The sequence below is a fragment of the Schistocerca nitens genome, chromosome 1 (genome assembly GCF_023898315.1).
Source record: "Schistocerca nitens isolate TAMUIC-IGC-003100 chromosome 1, iqSchNite1.1, whole genome shotgun sequence".
Classification (NCBI taxonomy): domain Eukaryota; kingdom Metazoa; phylum Arthropoda; class Insecta; order Orthoptera; family Acrididae; genus Schistocerca; species Schistocerca nitens.
In genome coordinates this window covers 735975518-736000661 of record NC_064614.1, presented here as the reverse complement: position 1 = coordinate 736000661, position 25144 = coordinate 735975518, and the positions used below count along the sequence as shown (strand labels likewise).

Here is a 25144-nt window from a genome sequence, read left to right as displayed (position 1 = left end):
ACCGCCCATCATCCATCGATCACCAATTCAACTATTTCTTGATGCCCCAGGGATTATCCAATCGACCTATCACTTCTTTAGTCTGGGGTTGGTAGTTCCTGTTCATGGTATAGAGATTTTTCTCTCTAATTGGATTAGTTTTTCGATCCGATGATCAGCGTCAGTAACTACATATGAATTCCTAATATTTTCTTTTTTCATGTACTGTTTATCGGCCACACAAACTCTAAATTCCACGCAAATACTTCCAGCAACGACTTCCTAACAATTAAATTTATTTTCGTTGTGCAAAGCTAGAGTTTAAGACCTCTTTACTTTTCCGTACTCAGTTATTTTGTTGCCCAAATAGCAAAACGCAGCAACTACTCTCAGCGTCCCATTTATTAATTTATTTCCCTCAGCATCTGAATTCGATTGTGTCCCCATATCCTTGTTTTACCCTTATTTATGTTATCTTATAACCTGTGTTCAATACACTATTCATTCCGATCAACTGATTTTTCAGTGCTTGCCCCCTGCGAGAATTGCTGTGTCATCTGCATCCTTTAGGTTTTTATTTCTTTTCCTTGAACATTCATTGCCTTTCAAATTTCTACTTCGTATCCTAGCTTAACGGGGGATAGGCTACAACTTACCTCACGTCCTTCTTCAATTATTGCCTCCCGTTTATGACTACCTGTTAGAACTGTTTGAAGTATATTTTCTTCTCCACCTCTACGTTGACTTACGCTCAGCTTGAGAATATGGCTTGCACACAGATATATTTTACATGCTGCTGAAGACAGTTGTTACGTGGTATGTACGAGTACACTTCAACGTCTTACCACCGGGTCTATTTTCTTTGCGTAATCAGGAAACTGAACTAGAGGACTGGGTCTAACAAAATTCAACGACGTATGTGTCATTCGACACAATGTATGTTAAATGTATTATAAGAGAGCTAATATTCTATCGCTTCAGACTAGATAGTGTTTATGAACAGAGAGCGTTTATTGTTCGGACCTCCATGCACTGCTGGATATTTTTAACCCACTAAGTAACTATTACAGTTAGGTAACTAACATTCTAGATAAGCACCATCGTTTCCTAAAGTGGTAGGCTACCGTACGTTACCTAATGTCCACCATGTTGCTTCGTAAAATTTTATCAGTGGTTCCGCAAGCGCCAAGCGCCTCCTTAACAACAGAACTCTTCAAAACGCATTTTTTTAAATGATCCTTCAGTTTGATATCCAAGTGTTTCCAAGTTTGAGGAACCGGATCTGAAGAGTTTTATGGCTTTGTATTATGATACTAAGGGATTCCTCTTGTATTCGCAAGGCCTCTAGAGAACCTGCCTGCAAGTGGAGTCAGGTGTCATGCGAAGATACAACGCCTGCTCCTCACAACATCCTTGAACAGGCCTTCAAGCGGCAGTCGAGAAGCAGGAAATGGCCATCCTCGACAAGTTTATGACTCTTGTGACAACGATGGCCTCAAACGTGTGAGGAAAGATCTGTTATTGACATAGAGGAATGAGGGACGAGGGAAAACTTCTTGTTCCTGGAAGTGGTATTTTGTGAAATACAGTGAAAACTCTTTTGAAAGTAATTTTGAAAGAGAGGAAGAAATTTACAATAACGTATTTTTCATCGAACATTTAAACTACATTCAAATTATGCGCACTTACGTTACTGAAGTCACTCGAAATGGCGTCCCGTATCGTCGACTCAGGTATGAGAAATATGTACAGAGTCAGTGCCATAGCATGTCAGAGACATTTAACACTATTGTCAATTGACCCTACGTTCATTCTCCTCATTTTTTCGGCTATACGAACTTGCCAGTTCTAGGAAAAACAAGAAGAAAGGTGAGCATTAAAAAGACTGCTTCCTGGTTTTCACTTTCTAGATCGTTAGCTGATTGACCGTTTCATACAGAGTGGAGAATTCGGAGACGATAGCGTTGTATAAGACCTTGTCTACATCCACACACTTATCGCTGGAAAGTCGACGTAAAATAAATACAATAGTTTTTAACAACTGGAAAAGCTTGTACTAAACTAAAAATTTATCCAACGATCAATCTATCAGCTGTAATTTTATAGTGAATAGGCTGTAATAAAAAATATCAAAATGATCAAGAAGTGAAGAAGACAGCAAGGATTACAAAAGCAATGTAACAGCGGCAAGAGATAGCTTGATTGAAGGACTTTCAGAAAACGCCAAATGCTTGTTTTCCCACAGTCCTTTTAACATCATTTTCCTTCATTGTTTTTTCTTATACATTTCATCGGCTTATCTTTTCCGTTCCGGCAAGGGTTGTTATGATTTATGTGCAGACTTAAATTATTGAGTGAAAGTGTACACAAACATCGTGTGTGAAATTTTTTATCTTGACAATATGGTAACCAGTCCAGATGCTGGAGATTTTTCAGCGTGGGTGACTCGTTGGTTTACTAATGAGCCACTTGGGTGGCCTGAAAATCGATACAAGGAAGCAAGGATGGATATTTTTTTTGCAGATCTGAGAAACTGTGCTAATAGGTCACCAGTTATTTCCACTGGCTCCGGTGCATGCACTTAACCACCAGGAAATGTTCTGTATTGTCAAGGAAATCTTTGACCCAGAAAATATTTGGATGTTCGATTCCGTGAGTGCTACACTTTCTGGAACGAGCAGGAGGCGCTGAAAATAATGATGACTTCTGACTTTTTCTATGGATGGAAGGGAGGATCTCTTTCGATGCAGGTGTTCGAATGGGAGTCCCTACCGAGCTTTGAGAGCGGGGTTTCCAGATTAATCAACCGCAAAGTTGGAAGTTACTGGAGTAAGTTTTTCAGAACCAGAGAAAAAATATATTATTGGTACTATGTGGCTAGATAAAGGGACTGAGTTATAAAACACACTATGAAGAGTCGAGGAGGGAATAGCTATATGAAGACTTCCACAAGATAGTCTAGCGTAGAAAACTGCATAAAACCAGTTTTCGGACTCATGACTACCTACAAAGTTTGGATTTGTACCAGTTCCGCCGAGAGCAGAACGTGTTAGTTTCCAATGCTGGAAATCGTGAAATAAGTCTAGACAGTACTGTAATGGAATAGAGGTTGAGGCCACCAATGCGCCACCTCATTTGGTTTCTTAATAAGAGTCCGGCACATGAAGAAAAAGTTGGAGCACTGGAATTGCTTATGGTGAGGGAATAGCAACTGTGCATCTGCGTCAATTTATTTGTGCACAGAGATCATTCAGCATCATTCAGTACCAGAATGAATTTTCAATTTGCAGCGGAGTGTGCACTGATTTTAAACTTCATGCCAGAATACTGCATGCTCGACTGGGATCCAAATCTGGGACGTTTTTCTTACGCAGGAAAACGCTCTACCCGGCTGAGCAATCTCAACACGACCTACGACCTTCCCTGACAGCTTCACTTCCGCCAGAACCATTTCCACTGCCATCTGAACTTCACGTAAGATTCCCTGCATATTTTGAGTGTCTAGCACTACTTGGAAGGTATGAGGGGCATTCAAATGAAAACCAAACACTTGCCACAACGGGGCTCCTGCAGTCGGACAAAAAAGTCATCTTCACCTTACGTGGCGCCACCATTCCGAGCCCGTGGGCAAGCATCAAAGTCAACAGTGGAGACATCCCACATCTACCTCCCCCTCCCCCTCAAAGAAATCCAAAGCTGTTCACACATGTTCATGATGATCTTTGCCCGTTGAGTTCCTCGAGCGTGGAACAACAGTCAATGCGCAGCGTTATGACGACACTTTGCAGAAACTGCGACGCGTCATAAAGTCAAAACACTCAAGAATACTGTCGGACGCAATCATCCTGTTGTGCCATAATGCCCGACTCAACACTGCCTATGGGACGAAGGTTACTCTTCAACGATTTTGTTGGAAACCACTGCGGCATCCTCCGACGGCTCGGATCTTTCATGGTGCAGTTCTCACATCTTTGGCGCCCGAAGAAAGGCATGCGTGGTCGTCGGCTTCAATCGAACGAGGAAGTGCAATAGCGGATCCGTCAGCGGCCAGCCGCGTTCTGCGAAACAGGAGTTGATTGTCTCGTGTCCCAGAGGCATAAGTGTCTTAAGGCGTGTGGTGATCACTTTTCAATGGAACCATTTCATAGTCCCGCTGCGGTGGGTATTCGGTTTTCATTTGACTGTCCCTTATAAAAGTGAGGTACCGGGGGAAGTGAAGCTATGAAGCGGGGCCGCGAGTCGTGGTTGGATAGCAAAGTCAGGAGACAACCGTCTGGCACATAGTTTTAAACTACCAGGAAGTTTCACTCCATTCAGAACCTTTACCTTCAAATTACAAAGCGATTATGGGAGTGCTTGGCGCAAAAATGAGAACAAGTGTTGTTTAAATGGGTGTAGGACGCCTCGCGAAAATACATGTTGGCAACCTGTAATGAAATACTTTCGGAAAAGTGTCACCATGTGCAAGAAGATTTTGAGTAGCTACCACACATGACTCTGGGGCTAATTATTCACCAGCTGTAGGCTACATGCCTTGATCCTGCGATACGGAATCCGTGTCACCAGGAAGAGGACGCAGCTACGGCGACCACAAGGTTCCCGCGCCCGTGGCAGCTTTGCGGTGGAAATATCTCGCGCCCGAGTGTTTACAGGAAATGAGATTCCACTTCGGATTTTCCAGCACCCCAGCGCGATACGATCCCATACCAAGTCTACCACGGCGTGTCTCCGGGCGTATAATTAAGCCATTTCCTGGTGTAGCGGCCGCGTGATTTTGTGTTTGAGACGAGGTGGAATTACAGGAACTGCGAGACAAAACACCGTATACGTTTCCTGCTGGTTTCTTTAACCCAAATGTTCCATGTTAACAGAGAGAGAGCAGTGACTGCCACTCACAGTTTTGGAGCTTTCTAGTTATGATTCTCGGTTTATTATCAACAATAATGGAGGAAGAGACAGATTGCTACTTACCGTAAAGGAGACCCGCTAAGTTGCAGACAGGCACAATTACAAGACACTTACAAAAAGCTTTCTGCCACAGCCTTAATCAGCAAAAGAGAGACAGACACCATTCATACACATAAGCAAGCAAACCTCATGCATACATGGCCGCCAACTCCAGAATCTCGGGCCATTTTGAGGCCAGTTCCTTTCCTAAATAGAAACGGCTTTCATTTGTTAGATACTTTTAGACGGACCACATTAGACATTTTTTTCTGAAACATATCTAAATGATTCTAATACTGTGCTGACATCGCCGTTGACACTTCGCTTTCTTAAATCGGGGTTCCGCAGCTGGTGGTCCAATGGCTAGCGTTGCTGCCTCTGCATCACAGGGTCCCGGGTTCGATTCCCTGCCGGTTTGGGGATTTTCTTCACCCGGGGACTGGGTGTTTGTGTTGTCCTCATCATTGGACAGAGTAAAGATTCGGAATTTGTACGGGCGCTGATAACCGCGCAGATCTTAAATTGGGAGTAATCAGACAGGAGGACAGCCTCCCTGCGATGTTATTCACTCCGAACATTGAGCAAGCACTGCAGGAAACCAAGGGGAAATTTGGAATCAAAGTTCAAGAGCACCAAATAAAAATTTCTAGGTTTGCGATGACATTACAATTCTGTCTGAGTTGGTAAAGGTTTGACAAGAATAGTTGAAGGGGATGGGTATTATCTTGCAAAGAGTTTGTAAGATGAATATCAACAAAAGTAAAACAAGGGTAATGGAATGTAATCGAATTAAATCAGATGATGCTAATATGATTAGGTAAGCAAATGAGATACTATTAGTAGTCGCGAGTTCTGCTATTTGGGAAATAATACATCTGACGATAGTCGAAGTAGGGAGGATCTACAATGCAGACCGGCATTAGCAAGAAAAGCGTTTCTGAAAAAGAGCAGTCTCATATAGAATATAAATTTAAGTATTATGAATTTTTTCTGAAGGTGTTTGTCTTGAATGTAACCTTATAAGGAGCTGAAATGTGGATGATAAACTGTTTAAAGAACAAGAGAACAGTGGCTTTAGGAACGTGATGCTACAGAAGAATGTTGAAAATTAGGTTGGTATATCGAAAACTAATGAGTAGGTGTGCTGTCGTCGCCAGTCGGTACAACACAGGAGTAATTATTCCGTGTACAGAGGTTGGCACTAGAGGTTCCGCTGTTATCTGACAGCGGCAGCGACCGGCGCCGCCCAACTGTGGGACGCACGAGTGTCACGCCCCCTGAGCTGAGACGTCACGGACCACGTGGATAAGAGATCGCCCGACTGCCGCTCTAGACAGTTCTTGCGAGTTCTTACCCAATTTGTCGAGTAACTCCAATTAGCAGCAGCCAATGACTCTGAGCATTATGGGACTTAACTACTGAGGTCATCAGTCCCCTAGAACTTAGAACTACTTAAACCTAACTAACCTAAGGACATCACACACATCCATGCCCGAGGCAGGATTCGAACCTGCGACCGTAGCGGTCACGCGGTTCCAAACTGACGCGCTTAGAACCGCACGGCCACACCGGCCGGCAGCAGCCAATGATCCTCATACTGCAGTCGCAATTTTCTCCACACTAAATAGTTCATCTGAAATGGTCTCAAGACTTACGCTATTTCTGTATTGTGAACAGTTAAACACTTCCTCTTATCCCGGCATTGCCAAGGACTTGTACATGGACTTCGACAAGGACGGTCTGCGCCAAAGTTGAATACAACACAATATTTCTTTCAGTGATTGTGTTCTCTCATTCTTTTGATTTCTGGCTAAGAACTCACGTACCATCCCGGAGGGGCAAGGGTACTTTTGGCAATGAGATTTTACTTGGTCACTTCAGGAGGAGTAGGAAAAAAAGAAATTTATGGTACAACTTGATTAAAAGAAGGGACCCGCTAAGAGGACGCATCCTGCAGCATCAATGAATAATAAGTTTGGTTCTGGAGGGAAGTGTTCGCGGTAAAAAACACTGTAGAGGGACACACAGACACGACTGCAGCAGGCCGGTTCAAATGGATGTAGGCAGCAGTGGTTATGCAGAGATGAAGGGGCCTGCACAGGAGTAAAATATCGTGGAGATATGCATCAAACCAGTCTTCGGACTGAAGACCATAACAACAACACCTCTTAAAGTCGAACAGCCGTTAATGCAATGCTAACTACCGGCTATCCTTGTACAGACTCGTGCAGTGTAACTTTATAATGAAAAATGGAATTAAATTACAACTGAGCTCTATATTTTGATCCCAGACACCGTGCGAGGTATATCCTGCATAGATACGCAAACAGTTAAAAAATTACTGAAGTTTTTCAAGTAATATTTTATTCAACTTCAAGATGTATTTAAACTTCCAGGCTGATTACAACAGTGCGCCGGATCGGGACTCAAACGTGGAACATTTCCTTTCTCGGGCAATGCTCGTGTACTTCTCATATCCTTGAAAGTATTTTCCTCCCTTATCTGCACCTTTGACTCATTGGCGTTTACAGTTCATCAAGAAACCGCTGAAAAGCTTTCTTTGGAATGTCCTTTACTACGCCGAATTTTCTTCACGTCATTAATCGCGTCAAAATGTGATCCTTTCGTCGTTGATTTTAATTGTGCCAGCAAGGAAGAGTCACAAGTAGCAAGTCTGAGTATTAGGACTGCAAGAGAGGAACAGCGTTTATATTTTGGACAAGCGAATTGAAGAAGCTGAGTTGGCGGGCACGTTATCATCGTGAAAGGACCACTACTTGTCCTGCTCCAACTGTGGCCTCTTTTTGCGTATTTGCTCACGAACCGCTTCGGAGTGAACCTATTGAGATTCCAGCCTCTATGGTAAGTTATCTGATGGGCACGCACTAGGTACACGATTTTGTGAACATGATCGCCGACGAGGGCGAAGGCCTTTCGAGCTGACTGTCGCCACCGGTCGCTCGGCTACTGATTTTCTCTCTGTCGAGAAAAATAGTACAGAGCTGTACACTGATTTTCTTGATAGAACAAAAAATGGCTCTGAGCACTATGAGACTTAACATCTATGGTCAGCAGTCCCCTAGAACTTAGAACTACTTAAACCTAACTAACCTAAGGACATCACACAACACCTTGATAGAACAACCACAACTCTGTTATACAGATTATTCATGATTAATGACATCCGCACGCTGTTGTAATAAATCTTATTTTCCAATAAAAGAAGAGCACAACCAGGTTTCAGCTCAACAGTCCCATCTTCAGGTGCAAAAAATGGTCCAAATGGCTTTAATCACTATGGGACTTAACATCTGAGGTCATCAGTCCCCTAGACTTAGAACTACTTAAACCTATCTAACCTAAGGACATCACACACATCTATGCCCGAGGAAGGATTCGAACCTACGACCGTAGCAGCAGCCCGGTTCCAGACTGAAGCGACTAGAACCGCTCGACCACAAAGGCCGGCCATCTCCCGGTGCATAAAATATCCATACGAACCAAATAAAAGCGGTAAAACATTGATTTAGTGATTATCTGGTACACAGCATGCAAGCAGAAAATTCAACTGTAAGATGCTGACCAAAAATTCATCTGCTTACATATAACGTAACAGAGAATCGCCATATAACCCCCTTTTAGTTGACTCGTATGGATATTCTACGCACTTGAAAATGGGACTGTTGTTCTGAAGCCGGGCGGAGTGGCCGAGCGGTTCTAGGCGCTACAGTCTGGAACAGCGTGACCGCTACGGTCGCAGGTTCGAATCCTGCCTCGGGCATTGATGTGTGTGATGTCCTTAGGTTAGTTAGGTTTAAGTAGTTGTAAGTTCTAGGGGACTGATGACCTCAGATGTTAAGTCTCATAGTGCTCAGAGCCATTTTAACCATTTTTTTGTTGTTGTTCGGTAGCCCTATTGTGCTCTCCTTTTATCGGAAAATAAAATTTTAATATAACTGTGTACGTATATTATCATTCATGAACAATGTACAACATATTTATTTCTTGTAACTTAGCCCGTTATTTAATTCTTGAGATATTTACATTAAATAAAAAGTTATAATTTTGTTTTCGTCATTCTTATAAACTGCGGATTTTAAATTTTTCACAGATGGCAAAATGTTCTAGCTATTTACGTGTTAGAATAATATTATTGTCAATTGTAAAAAATTTTAATGTGGTTAATGCAGGGCAATTCAGTGTGAATGCAGCGATTACGAACACCTATAACTATTTAATGCATAGCGATACATTGATGAGAATTACAGTGAATGTGAAACAAAGTTGATTTTTCTATGTATTTTATAGATGTTGCATATGGCTCCACATGGACACACGGACAACATATAACTAATAATCCATTTCACGCTACACGTTCTCTAGCGTATGTGAAGTCATCGACATCAGCACGTTAGAAGTGTACATTTTGAGTTTTCCCATTGTTTGTGGCAAAAGAGGCTCATACACAAGGTTTTTCATATTCCTCATTAAGGAAAGATTACGACTGTCAGATAAGAAGTTATAGGGTGGCCAAGAGCAGGGTCCTCATGTCCAGCATGACCGACTGATACAACGGTTTTTGAAGTCGTTGATTTAAACATGTGCCCATCTTCCATTCCACACTGTGAGGGTGCTCACCTTCCTGAAATCTACTCTGCATATTGATGACCGAATTTCAATTGTAAATCCTAAAACATAGAATACCTTTTGTACAGGATTCACCATTTTCACTCATGACACGCAACATTTCATTTATGCGACCGTTTACACAACGAGCGAAATTCTGAACTTCCTTTTAAATTTTTCTTGTAATTCTTATCCATGTATCACCACGTATTAAATAGTTCTAGCCGTCTGTAATCACTGTATTAATTTTCGATCGCCCTCTATACAGCAAAGCTGTAAATCTATTATCATTCCAAAACCGTCTAAGCTTTAAGATACAGCAATTCTTTTTTCATCCAGATGAATTGCAAGGAAGTCTTCATTAAACGACGTACGGTATATTGTCATAGCTACATTAATTATAGAGGCGGCAGTATCGAATCCACGTCTTCATATGGTACTGTGATAATTTCTGCAGCCGACATCGAACATCTTCCTCCGAAATCCGATTAGTATTTCAGGGAAACATTTAGCCAGATGTGTTTAGTTTCAGTTTTAAGTTAAACTTTGTTTAGCTGCTCTCAGTTTGTAACTATAGTTCCTTAAGCGCGTCAAGCCGGAGTGCTCCATGAAGCTGACGCGACATCTCCGTACGATAACATACGGTAAATAAGACAACAGTCGGTTTGATGTTCAAAACAGATAAATCCAAGTTTTAAGTACTGTAATTTCTTCTAAAGCACTTGTCAGATATCGGAAAGTGAAATGCAGTCGAAATCGTCTCTTTTTAGATGCATCAGAAGTTACTACAGTCCAGTTTCAAAAAGCGAAACTAGGCCTACTGTGTAGAACTAAGAAAGTAGCACAGCTATGACAAGAGAATATAAACTGTTTACCGGTAACTCCCTCACAGTTGCTCTGTGAGCAAAAATAACAACGATATCTTTAAAGCTATTGGAAATATTTGAGAAGAACTGTTCAGCTGCACAACAATGAATACTTTGTGTTCATCCGTCGACACCAGGTAACGACTTTCAATCAAAAAATGTCCTCTCCCTGCACAGGAGTTACATAATGTGTACGAGAGCAGGTTGTGACGTATGAACGACAACATATGAAATTATTAGTCTGCCGTGAGACTTGCACGGATAGCCAAAGCAGTTAGGGCAACTAATCTCGTAAAACGGAAAATCTGGGTTCGAGTCCCAGTCCGATGCAAATTTTCATTTACGTCATTCCGCTACAAAGCTGATCGTTGTCCGTATTCGCAGCTGCTAATACATTTTATGTATTTCATGACGGCTGTAGTCGCCATAGCGCCTGTTCCTTTGGACATGCGTGCATGACCGCAGGAACATTGCATTGTAATTCTTAACAACACAGGCACTACAGTATCGCAATTATTCGCCGATATCGGGTAGCTACTTTCAACTTAAAGTGTCCTTCGCGTGTACGGGAATTGCGTAGCGTGTAACGAGTGCATGTACTGACAAGTGAAAGACGACATATGGAAGTTTGGGTCTGGCCGTGAACCTTGCACGGACAGCCAAAGCGCTTAAGCCGACCGCTCGCGTACAGCTGTAAATAGGCTTCGCGTCCCGGAGCGGAAAAAATTTCATTGTCGTGATGCCATTATACAGCTGTTGGTTGTCCGTATTCGCAACTGCGAATGCATTTCAAAGTTCATTGAATTTTTTTAAAACCCTCAGCTATTTAACGTTCTTTAGGAAACGAAAAGGCAGCGCTGTAAATGCCTCGGATCAGGCGAATCTTTTAGGAATGAAAGCACGCGTGGCTCTGTGCATCGGATATTTTTAAGTTGGTAGCGTCAAGGCAGTGGTGATACCCGGTGACATTCCATCATGTATTCTTGTTTAGATGGCTAGAAATCTGAATTCCTGTGAAAGAATTCTGCAAGTGAGATGCGTGTAAATGGGCTGAATAAATTAAAGTGAACGTAAAACTACGAGAAATACACTGCTTAACAAGGAAAGTGAAACACCCAGAAAACACGGTCAGAGGTCGGGGTTACTTTGTACACGTTCACACCATCGGGGTGTACGTAAATGATTAGGATTACAGTCCTCTGTGACAGGTAAAACAACCGCCAGAGGGCATTAGCATTGTTCATGTTTATTGCGGCCAGGTCTGGTAGGGTATATAAGAGTTATGAGAAAGGTGAACAGCGTTAGGTATTGAGTGATTACTGTGAAGGACACTTGTATACCGCGTCCTCGTACGATACGTCCGCAGCTCGTGGTCTAGTCGCTAGAGTTGCTGCCTCTGGATCATGGGGCCCGGGGTTCGACTCTCGGCCGGGTTGGGGATTTTCTCTGCCCGGGGACTGGGTGTTGTCCTCATCATTTCATTATCATCATCATCATCATCATTCGTGACAGTGGCTAGATTGGACTGTGTAAAAATTTGGACAGTGAAAAAAATGGGACTTTGTACGGGCGCTGATGACCGCGCAGTTGAGCCCTCCACAAACCAAAAATCATGATAATCGTACGATAGAACGTTATCAGCGCAAGTGACTAAGTTTCAAAGGGGCCTGATTGTGGATTTCCATTTGGCCAGCTGCTCTAATCGTGCAATATACAGATTTATGGGGCATTATAATGTAGCTCTGGTCGATGTTGGACTGCATGTGAGCGTGAGGGCAGACATACTGGTCGTCAAGGTTCCGGTCGATCGCCATACTGTGCAACAAGCACATCGCACTCCCTTCACAGCTACGCCTGCCATCCGTGAACAAGTGATGCCCACATCTCGTGGTCGTGCGGTAGCGTTCTCGCTTCCTACGCCCGGGTTCCCGGGTTCGATTCCCGGCGGGGTCAGGGATTTTCCCTGCCTCGTGATGGCTGGGTGTTGTGTGCTGTCCTTAGGTTAGTTAGGTTTAAGTAGTTCTAAGTTCTAGGGGACTGATGACCATAGATGTTAAGTCCCATAGTGCTCAGAGCCATTTGAACCATTTTTGAACCAACAAGTGATGGACTGACTGCTACGTTCCGTGTCATCCCTCACCATTGTACGGAGACTACCAGCAGAACGACTAGGAAATTATTATCCCATGCGTAGGCTGCTGTTTACACCACAAGGTAAGCGGTTGAGCTGGAAGAGGTGCCGTGACCGGGAAGCAATTACTGCTGATGAATTGCTTCGCATTGCGTTCGGAGATGATTCGGGGTTCCACACGACGGGTATGTTGGTGACCTGGACAGAGGCCCTATTCTGCCAGTGTCTGGGAGAGGCACAGCGGGGTTACTCCTGGCGTCATCGTGTGGGGAGTCGCCCGGTATGACTTCAGCTCACGGGTGGTAATGACTGAGGAAGGAACAGTACATCACAGACATCCTGAGTCGTCTTGTGTTGTCTCTCAGGTGACGGTCCGCAGTACCGCTTTTCAACAGGACAAGGCAGGTTCACACATCGCACGTGTCCCTAAGAATTGTCTGCATGATGCTAAGGTAGAGGGGCCTACCTCCGTGGGCAGCATGATCAGCAAATCTGTCCCCGGTAGAAGTATGGGACCAACTTGAACATCATCCCCATCCTGGATATCAAGGACCAGTTACAGCAGTTCTGATACCCTTCCCAACTGAATCAGTGCATGCGGTCAGCCCGATGGGATGCAACGATATACTGATAAGTGGGTTCATACTACTAATTTCTTTGTAAATTTGGCTCGAATTTGTGATCAGTGAAATAACATCACGTACCCTCTCAATCCGCGAAGTTTCATTTCGTTTCCTCCTCCCCTCCTGAGTGGTTCTCTTTCTTTTGTCAGGCAGCGTATTTTATTTTAGTCAGCCAGTAATCTAGAAACGATATTAGCAATAGATAACCTTTTCGTATTTTTAGCCCATAGTCTTTTGACTGTACAAACTTCTTTCTTTGCTACCACCATCGCGATTTCGGCCTTAAGCCTTTATCAATACAACGGTGTTGAATATAATTAGAGTTTATTGAGAGAAGTCATCGTCAAGATCTATTAACTGGATGTCCCAGCATATACGTATGTACAAAATCACCGCAATTTATGGCAAACAGGTAACAAACATGTTTTCCAGCCATAAAACAATATGGTCACACAATGAACTTCGCCTGAAAAGATACGGTATATTTTCACACCATGTTTGCTGTACATGTTGTGTGGCTCTGGCTCTGTACACTCAAATTGCGGAAATATCACTGAAATGATATTAGTAGTATTATTTCTGAGGAACGTTCGTCATAAATAAACGGCACTCCTAAAAAAAAATTTCTGAAAATAGGCGAAAGGTATCCCATTTGTTACTTCTGCATAGAAAGGGAAGATACAGCAATTTCCAACAGCTGAGGCGTCTGTGCCGTCTCCTTTGAGGACGAAAATACATCGAGGCGTACGTTATACTGGCACATACGGTCTGGCGCGTGGTCTGACAGGTGCTTTTGTCACGTGTGTTGCAGGAAGCTACATCAGGGTCCGGAGGTCTCCTAGCGGCGCCTACTCTGGCTCCGGTTCCATTTCCAGTTCCAGCTCCAGCTCGCATTCCGGCGCAGGTAAGAGGCCCGACTTTGCGGTGAACTTCTCTTTATCGAAAAAAGTGTTTGTGATGTGAAATGCAGAGTTAGTCTAGCGCTGTCATGCTGGAATAAGTTACTGGCATCCTCGTTATCGCTTCACCAACCATGTCTTGCCACAGTCCAGTGTGCCAGTCTCCCTTCAACAAATACCAAATCACTCCTGTTGTCCTGAGCAATAACTGGCTACACCATGAATCCAGGAGATGGAGAGCTATGGGTCTCGAAGATCGCTGCTTCTTGTAACTCTTCACAAGACCGTCCATGGAAACCCTGGCTTCGGCCTGACCGCCAGAAACAAAAATGACCCTCATCGCTGAACACTCCAGAATGCCATTCACTCTTCCAGTTGACTGTTGTGTGTCGCACAGTAAACTATGCCTGGCAACCCAGCTTTCATTAATCTGCTCCCGACGATTCGCTGTGACTCTCTACCTCTAAGCCCCGTCCAGATTTCAGCTGTTCGTCATTCCTCTGTTCGTCAGAGCCAACCGAGCAGGCCTACGATCTTCTCGCGGTGTAGTCTGGAACTATCCAGATCTGGAGAAATGGCTTTTTTCTGTACAGAAAAAAGCTCACATAGGGTTGAAATTTTAAGCATCGAACCCTGAAGGCTTGCAAATACTGGAGTATCAGCTTGGTAGCGTTCGATCAAAGTATAATACTTTCTGTTTCCGTCAGTTTATGTTATTTTTGTGTGTGTAATTAACACATTCGACGTATATTGTTTATGCTCCGTTTGTTTCACTGTAAAACGAGCATTTACAGTGAAAAAACAATTTTACCTTTCTAGATTTAATACTCGTATGATATACATATCATATAGAGGGTGATTCAGTTGCCCCTAACTATGGGTTTTACTACGAGCAAGATTTTCATATTCCCTCCCTCGTCATGCACAAACTATTAATCCTACAGAAAAAATGAATTAAACGTTTTCGTAGGAAATTTAATGTAGTTAAATTTTGTACTGCTATACGTTTTCGCTGGAGGCCATTGTTTTCGTATTATTCAAGAAAAATGCGTTTGAAGGTAACTTTTCCAGATACATTTCTCTTGAATAATTCGAAAACTACGGCCTCTAGCGACAACATATCGCAGTACAAAATTTAACTACTTTAAATTTCCTACAAAAAATTTTAGTTCATTTTTTTCTGTATGACTAACTGACTCTGTGTAACGAGCGAAAGAATAGGAATATGTCATATGCAGATTTTGAAGGCATTGCAGGTTACTTAAAACGGATAGTTAGGGGCAGCTGAATCAGCCTGTGCGTGCTACTAGGCACTAGAGAGACCAAAACATAAATTTATCTGAAAAGTTAGACATTTTAATACTGAGTGAAATAAATTGAACACAAGTACGCATTAAACAGAAGTTACAAATTACTTGGCATGATAAGCAGCAAAGCAGTCACCACACAGTTCCACATTACATTTCTCCGCTGGGTATGTGCTGATGTTATACAATTTATTCCAGCCCATCGTCTTCTGTTCAGTAGCTGTTAATCTGGAACTCATCTGTTACACTAGTGGAGTGCGGTATAAGTCCAGGTCCTTCCAGAGGCGCCGCATACCTCCTCTGGTACACCTGCCATGTTTCCCTTTGAAAATTCGAATGTGAAATTGTATTTCCATTTTTGAAGAGAAAATCCAGACATTTTGTGAGGTGATACCAGTAACCAAGTGAAAAAGAGTCTTGTACAATTTCCCATTACGGATTCTGTCCTGCACTGATTCACATTTTGATGCGTTAGATCAATTCCACCCATGTTGTATTTTGTCAAGGATGTGTTTCCTTGACCGCTGAGAGTAGCTTCCAACAATCGTTACTACGTTCACACCAGTTGTATTTGATGCTGCAGAAACAATCGAACTGTCGTACCATTTACTCAGCAACAGAAAATTTTTAAGGTTCCGTTCATCAATCGGTAATAACGGAACCTTTACAGTATCACCCTGTTGTCGGCCTGGCCGTCCATCAACACCACTGTTTCTGTATCATGTTGAAATTTACGTCGACTACTAGGGACTGCGGTCTGATGGGGGTATAAAAAGTGAAGCTTCGAAGTAAATAAAATCAAAAGATACAGCCATTAATGTCACATATTTTGATATTCGCAAATTCATTCATCAAAACGTATAGATGAACTGTCTATATACATAGTTAGGTTTGAATTGAACCCTTAGAGCACGAGACCTATCGGACTTGTCCATTGGGGTATTTCTTTTTCTTTTTTTTTTCAGAATGAATAGTACCTCCACCATCTTATTCTATTTCTTTCTTCTGTGGAAGGAGACAGCATTGGGCAATACGATTTTCTGTCACAGTTCCCGAACCCCCCCAAAACTTTGTTCTTTACAAAAAGTTAACAAAGTCAAACTTCCAAACAAGTTGCACAAATATCTCAAGTTCTACGAGTATCTCAATACTACTTTTACGTAATGCTGAAAATGTAGAACATGTCCCTGCGATACAAATAATATTGCACAAATTTCAATAAATGCCTTGCGACTGTTAGTTTATTAAGAAAGTATCTGCGGTTTTGAACCTGAATGATAAAATGTTTTAATCGTACTACTTACTTGAATCCATGGCGGGGTGAGATTATGGGTGTACAAAAATTGTTTAAATTCAATTGCCAATTGTTGCCAATAGTGGACTGCTTCTCACAACTACTAACACAAAACTGAAAGAACAGATGTTCAACAATCCTTAAATAAGAGTAACAAGGTTATAGAACTTCGTTGCTGTCCAAAAATCGATGAAAGTCCAGTACTGTCAAGTGTACCATTAGGGTAACGCTGGGCACTAAGAGGTGAAAAGAAGGCAGGTGAAGGGAAATGTACAGTGAAAAGAAGCCACAAGAGGACGGCGCGCTCGTTTGGGAGAGTTCCTCCAGAAATTTTACACGTAGCACTAACGCAACCGAGGAGCAAGTTACAAGCTTTCCGTACTAATATTTGGAGAATTTCTCAGATTTCTGTTTACCGAGCTGCTGAGCGTTAAAACGCATCCCCACATATAAAATAAACAGCCGAGGCGGAGAGTCCAGATGTGTGACGATGAACTGCGCGCACGTTGGCCGGAGCAGCTGCCAAGCCGTCGCCGACCTCCGGGCCTCGCTTTGACCGCTGACACACCTCTGCGCCAGTGGCGATCAGTCTGCTGTCTCCTTAAACCGTGTCACTCACCATCGTTCTCTTTGTAACACAGCAACGTGAATGTCAACCTCGCCGCGAACTGCGCGCAGTGAAAAGAACAAGTGGTGACAATTCTGGACTGCACACAGAAGTAATCACACTTGACAGCCAATTATTAACAATGAACTCTGACTTTATCAGAAGGATTATTGGCACTTAAACGCTGTTATGACATCCACTGAGTTAACACCAACTAAATGTGATAGAGTTAACAAGGAGATATATTAGTGAGTTAAGAGAAAAATCGGGACGATGTAGCCAGAGTTCATTCTAAAACAAGCTACTGACATTTCGAGAAACTTCTGGCTTCTTTGAACATCGAGAGTGAAAACAAGGAAAGAGACAACCTAAAGTGCTTATTTTTCTTAACTACTGTGTGAGGCACCCAGTAGCCCGTATAAAAACTATTTATTTTTTGACTGAGTATGCGGTCCAACTGAATACTATTACAGTAATGTAGCACAGTATACATTCTCAGATATATTTAACTATCGGTTTCTGATGTCAAGCATCCATTTCCCAGTTACAACAATTGGTGAAGTCATTAGTTCGTCATTGTCACGAAAAGCCACATACACTCCCTTTGTTTAGATTCTAACTTAATTTATGATGGGCACTTGGTCTTCGTTGACTTCTTCTTTTCATCCTTCCGGCCACCTCCGTCGACTGATGGGTAGAAGCCTCTTCCGTACCTTTCCACTGTCCTCGATCTTGAGCCACCTGGCACCATCATGTTCCAGCTACCGGCTTCACCTCATCAAGCCGTCTCTTCTGGAATCTTCCAGTGCCTCTCTTGTCGTCCCGTTGTCTACAATAAACAACTCTTGGGGTCCACCTCCTGTGATCTTATTGAGCTACGTGTCCGATCCATTGCCACTTCACGCTTCCAATTCTCTCTAGGATGCCTGCTACCTTGTTCAAATTCAGTGAGGTGTCAATAATGGCGTCTTTGTCACCCTGAAGGCATTCTTGACTAACGTCAAGCCACGGTGACTGATCTAAAAGGTAAGTAACTCTCAAGAGCGTTACAGCGTCTACGTAAAGCAAATGTAGTTTGCATCCTCGTAGAGCGCCACTCTTATGCGATCGGGCCTCAGTTTCGACGTCAACTTTCATATGTAGAAGCTCTCCTAAAAACTTGCGTTTATGTCACACAACTCCTTCTTCGTGTTGCTATTTCTTTTTCGTCAATATATATTGCTCACATGGTCAAGCTGGAGGCCAAGATCGCAAAAAAAGCAGTTTTATTGAATTACCGGTTTCGACTGAGCTATAATGTCATCAAAGTATAATATCCGATTATAGCAGCATAGCTCTGTCGAAACCATTCATCCAATAATATATTTTTCTAGCAACCTTGGCTTTTGAAGCTTTCTTCAGTTACCATACATAGGGATGAAATTGAAATATTTATATTTCAGATACATTTGTAATAAGAAAATGTCTCATACTGAAGTAACCACACAATCCCAGTTACCTCACAAACGGCCCCTTTGAGGGATCATGATTGATGAAGCAATTCTGCTTCTGTTGTCGACTCTACTCAAAAATGGTTCAAATGGCTCTGAGCACTATGGGACTTAACATCTGAGGTCATCAGTCCCCTAGACTTAGAACTACTTAAACCTAACTAATCTATGGACATCACACACATCCATTCCCGAGGCAGGATACGAACCTGCGACCGTAGCAGCAGTGCGGCTCCGGACTGCAGCTCCTAGAACGGCTCGGCCACAGCGGCCGGCAGACTCTACTCCCGTCCCCCATCCCCTCCTTTCTCGGGTCGTTGTAATTTCATGGCATTTGGCAATAAAAGTGCGTTGGTGTGCAAACCTTAGAGACAAAACCAACATTTGCATGATACGTCACTGCCAATGTAACGTAGTACGATAAAATTTGGACTACGCATAGAATACCACTGTGTAGTACAGAAGGCAAGTGAAACAAAAACTTTATGAGACGCACAGAAAAGACATTTTTATTCATAGACAGTAATTAAACTAAGTCACTGCGTTTTACGTGTGTGATGGTACCCTTGTACGTTACAAAAGGTGGTACACGGTTCTTAATAGGGCGTGTTATCACCGCTGACGCCTGTGCATGATTACAACGTGCTCCGATTCTGACAACAAATTTGCTGAGGAGTTTTTGTGCTACGGCCTTTCATTCGTCGACCACTGCAGTCGACAACTCCTATATGATTTTTGGTGCATGTAGACATGCCGTGATACACCTCTCCAAGCCGGGGAACGAGAAACCAGTCCATTCATCGAATATACTCTTTCCCAAGAGCTCCTCCGCCTGCGATTTTCGATGTGCTCCTTTATTGTTATCGATAAAAATTAAGTCAGAGCCGAATGCATCCGTGAAAAGACGCACATGGGATAGGACCACAGTGCCGCAATAGCGTTCATTGGCGAACATACCGCGCCGAGCGGTCTAAGGCGCTGCAGTCATGGACTGTACGGCTGGTCCCGGCGGAGGTTCGAGTCCTCCCTCGGGCATGGGTGTGTGTGTTTGTCCTTAGGATCATTTAAGTTAAGTAGTGTGTAAGCTTAGGGACTGATGACCTTAGCAGTTAAGTCCCATAAGATTTCACACACATTTGCCTTTTTTTTGCGAACATACCGCGTTCAAAGACCTGCAGGTCAGTACGCCCATGCAGCATTAAGCCTCCCCACACCATAAAACTTGGACGACCAAAACCATCATGTTCGACAACGTTCCTGGGTCCATTACGTGTTCCCATCCCTCACCACATGAGGGCACGTTCAGAATCACATAGACTGAATCTGCTTTACATGCGAGAAAAGCACACGACCCCACTCTACGTTGGTCCAGTCCCTCTGCTCTTGGCACCATCGCAAACCTAGGCGCGCAGTCCGGAACCATGCGACTGCTACGGTCGCAGGTTCGAATCCTGCCTCGGGCATGGATGTGTGTGATGTCCTTAGGTTAGTTAGGTTTAAGTAGTTCTAAGTTCTAGGGGACTGATGACCACAGCAGTTGAGTCCCATAGTGCTCAGAGCCATTTGAACCATTTTGAACCATCGCAAACGGTACCGCCGATGAACAGGTCTCAGCGGCACACAACGCATTGGTCGTCACACTAAGAGATCACACCCATGCAGTCGCCGTAGCACTGTGGGGAGTGAGACTGTGTGCATTTCAGTCCTGTTAAGTGTGGTTGCAGTTCCACCCGCTGTTTGACATGGGTCGCTTCCCGCCTGTTGCACACGGTAGCTCCCATCTGCTGCTCTAGTTGACCGTGGTCAACCCCCTCCTCTCCTTTAGGCAGCAGTGCGTGCGGTTTGTAACACCAAAGCACTGGGCAAAAGTCGTCACACTCCGTACTTCTTCTAGTTTCCCAGTGATTCTTCACCGTATGTCTTTTCTCGTCCCTCCAGGTACCTCGTGTTGTGGAGCCGGCCCTATCTGAAGCTATAGTCTCGCTGATCACACTACATGTGACGTCCAGCTTTCTGTGCAGTACTGGGAGACCTCTGGCAACATGCTCCCACACTTTTATTCAATTCCACCGTCCGCAGCTCGTGGTCGTGCGGTAGCGTTCTCGCTTCCCACGCCCGCGTTCCCGGGTTCGATTCCCGGCGGGGTCAGGGATTTTCTCTGCCTCGTGATGACTGGGTGTTGTGTGATGTCCTTAGGTTAGTTAGGTTTAAGTAGTTCTAAGTTCTAGGGGACTGATGACCATAGATGTTAAGTCCCATAGTGCTCAGAGCCATTTGAACCATCAATTCCACCGAGTCGTCAATACGTTACTTTATCTATCTTGTCCATAAGTTTTGCAAAGGAGTGTGTAATAATTCTAAATCCAGGACAGACGAAAACCCTCGGTGCACTGAATTCAAAAAATGGTAACAAAGCGAAAGAGAGAAAACCCGACAACTTGTGTTTGTATTGTGCTAAAAGTTTCGATCGAGTGCTACCGAACGAGGTGGTACAGTTTTAGAACACTGGATTCACAGTCAGGAGGCCGACGATTTAAATTCCCGTCATGTCATACAGATATGAGTTTATCGTGCTTTCCGTAATTCTCCTGAGATGAATGCTAGAATGCTTCCTCTGAATAGCTACCCCTAACTTTCTTCCCTAACATCCGCAATCCAAACTTGAGATCCGTCTGACGTCATCGACGGGACGTTAAATCGTTATCTTCCTTCCTTCTGGTCAGTATTGCTCAACTACGGCAGATACCACGTGCGCATGTGTACAAAGAAATGTCTGAGGATTGGGTAGATCGGCTCGAAATCGTTTTGGAGAGATATACCACTAAACCAAGTCAGAGAGTGAAGTGCCGTTGTTTAAATTCTATATGTTTAAATTCTATACACATTGCATCATAAGGAATGGTCGGTTAAAATTATTACTCTGAAGGTAATTAAAGTTTCATTACTGATGGTTGCCGGCAGAAGTTTGCTGCTTCCACGTTTTGAATCTATATGTTATAAGGTACCACAGCAAATACTTTTAAGCGAGAAATTAATGCTGGAACTATATTCATTTTTCTCAAGGCATATCGTCACCATTTTCCCCTGCTTAGAGATCATGTGCCCATTGACATCGCAACGAGATCCTACATCTCTTGTTCTGATTTCCCGACAGGTATTGTATAGGCATGTTGATGCCTTAGTATTTCAAAGCGTACTAAGCGGTTGAGGCAGATCGTCTGCAGTCGGTTTTCTATATTATGCCAAAAATATAACAGAACCGAGACAGATGACACTTTCAGAAATCAACCTGATCTGCGACCTGAAAACCACACTAAGACTGTCCGGCGTACATTGCTGCATCAGGCTAACAGCCGTCAACCCGGCGGGCTGCTTTGATCTGTATATGTATCAGCTCCCCTAGTGCAGAGTCCGTTACCCTCATGGGTGCATTATCAGAATTGGAATTAAGACATAGAGAAATGACTGACATTGACTGCTAGTGGGCACTGATTTAAATCAACGGGAAAACTTGAAGATTTGTGCTGGACCAGAACTCGAACCTAGATGTTTTACGAGCGATACGTGGAAGTAAACATCCAGGCCACTTTTCCCGACTATTAGTTCATCTACTTTTACCGATCGGACTCCCTCTCGGCATTAGAGGTTCACAGATGAAACTATCAAACGGAAAGAAGTAGGAAACTACATTTGTAGCCCAAAAGACAGTTTGTAAACGCTGACATTGTAAAAGAGTATTGCTCTACGAATGAGATAGCAAGAATAATATAAATGATATACTTTACATCAGACGACGGAAAAACAGAAAAAATTTTACTGAAAGGTAACGGAACAAGCTTCATCTGTCAAACTCACTGGCATCAATGATGATGCACGTTAGAGCGAGTCTGGCCACTTGTCAGCATACAGCAGCACTGTACAAGGCAAAAAATAATGCAATGGCAATTTTCCCGCACTGACTACTCCCCCCCCCCCCCCCCCCGTCTTCTTCTATTTCGTTTTTATTTCATTATTTTATTTTATTCCTTTTTTGTGCTTCAGTCTTCATTATGACTGACACTGGTAAAAGTGACGAAACTGTGTTTCAGAAACACAGTGTGCATAAATGTATCAGGTAAAACTCTCCTGGGTGAGAAGACATCTGTTCAGTTGTCGGCATGACGCAAGGTTATATCGTAAAAACATCATGACATTTGAGCAGTACATCGTGCTTCCAACACACAAAGGATTGTTAACAAGATGTATCTCTCGCACTGGCACGTCGAAGCTTTCACCTCAGCCTCTAAACCTGGCGGTGAGTCAACAGAGTGCGTCAGAAAAGTCCTAGAGGACAGAGAAGCACGCAGGTACCTGTATAGGCTGCTGTGTACCGATGCACTTCGTCCCCGCCCACCAGGTTCTCCAAATGCCAACTCATGCCTTCAGGATGCGGGTTTTGCTTATTTATCTACAGCTTGAGGCGACACCCAACCATATAAAGCGTAATGTTGAATCTCATTTCTTGCTCAGGACACAGATGTCGGTTGTTTCGGCCGAAGCCAGCACTGATGACTGGTCAGTATTTTCAAAGATATTCTACACTTTATTGTTGGAGAAATCAATTTCAATTCTGCATACGGTATCTATCCTTTTGGAATTCTCCAAAAGAACAGACATATTTTTAATCCCACAGCTATTATGAATCTAGACACAAAGAAATGACTGACATTAGTTGCTAATGCGCAATGATTTAAATCAATGAAGAAAGTTGAAAATTTGTTCCAGATTGGGACTCGAACCCAGGTCTCCTGCTTAGAAGGCAGATGGGCTGACCACTGTGCTGACATCGGGACACACAGATCATTGTATCTGCACTGACTATCCTGGTATCGCCGAAATGCAGCGAGAAATGAAGATAATGGACAAGGGCACTAAATCAGTAGGATCTGACAGGTGGCTTGGTGGAGTAGTCCATGCAGTTACTATGACCACTGTGTCCTGATCGTGCAGTGGTCAGCGCATCCGCCTAGTAAGCAGAAGACCTGCTTTCGAGTCCTGGTCCAGCACAAATTTTCAAATTTCCTCGTTGATCAGTGCCATCTAGCAGCTACTATCAGTCTTTTCTTTATGTCTTAATCCCAGTTCTGATAATGCACTCATGAGCGTAACCGATTATGCAATAGTTTACAAAAGGAAAGGTGATACAGCTCCAGATCAAGTCCGTCCGCCGGATTGACGGCTGTTAGTCTGATACAGCAATGTACTCTGTACAGTCTTAGCGTGATTTTCAGGTCGCATTCCAACACTTATCTACGAAAATGAGGGGATGGTTTTCCATCTCCAACACACAACCAATTTGGAACACTAAAACTGACAGAACAGTGTGTGTGTAAATGATGATGTGGCGACAGAAATGTGTTCAGCTACACATGTAACAGCTGCTGAATCCAGGAAGAAGAACATCTATTATGTGTCCTGAAACGGGTATAATGACAGAAGAGAGAGAGAAAGTTATTCCACCACTACTTTGATAACGTCCACTGATTCACTGGCCATGGTGAGATTGCAGAAACTCCTTCAAATCATCGCCGACCTAAAGCAGAGACAGTGTGTTTTTCCAAAGTCACTAGGCCTCAAACATGTCATTGTATAACATACACAAGGAATATGAAAAGCACCACCAATTTTGATTGCAGTAGTGGTCCAAAGGTTTATTTCTCCACGGCTATATCATTTGTTCAGGTAGACGACGTACGTGCTTATACATGTAACGGTTCAGGCTGCCGTTATAACGTTCTCGACTTGTTATTGTTCTCATACGAGAGATTATTAAACTGAACTGGTTATACCCGCAAATTTTCTATCGACAAGAGTTCTAAACAACTAAGCATTTTGTTTGACGCAACGTTGTACCTGTTTTCATAGACATCCGAGCGGTCGTGGAAAGGGAACACATGAGGTGACAAAAGTCATGGGATACCTCCTAATACCGTGTCGGACCTACTTTTGCCCGGCGTGGCACAGCAACTCGACGTGGCATGGACTCAAAAAAGTCTCCGAAAGTCCCCCGCACAAATATTGAACCGTGATGCCTATATATCCGTCCATAATTGCAAAAATGTTGTTGGCGCATAATTTTGCACACGAACTGTCCTCTCTATTATGTCCCAAAAATGTTAAATAGGGTACGTGTCGGGCAACGTGGGTGGCCAAATCATTCGCTCGAATCGTCCAGAATGTTCTTCAAACAAATCGCCAACCATTGTGGCCTGGTGACATTACGTATTGCCAACCATAAAATTTCAATCGTTGATAGGGAACATAAAGTGCATGGATGGCTGTAAACGATCTCCAAACAGCTGAACATAAACATTTCCAGTTAATTGTCGGTTCAGA

The 25144-nt window shown here is 43.3% G+C and overlaps 1 protein-coding gene across 5 annotated transcripts in view; it reads left to right on the top strand.

The window, feature by feature from the left end:
• Positions 1 to 25144, top strand: part of LOC126260187 (uncharacterized) — a 196451-nt gene that overhangs the window by 35491 nt on the left and 135816 nt on the right. For all 5 annotated transcript variants that reach the window (XR_007546622.1, XR_007546623.1, XM_049957487.1 and 2 more), the window contains exon 2: positions 13984 to 14076. Coding sequence is in view for 3 of the 5 variants with exons in the window: in XM_049957487.1 (XP_049813444.1) it covers positions 13984 to 14076 (93 nt within the window). In the remaining 2 variants the exon portion in view is untranslated. The remainder of the gene's footprint in view (positions 1 to 13983; positions 14077 to 25144) is intronic.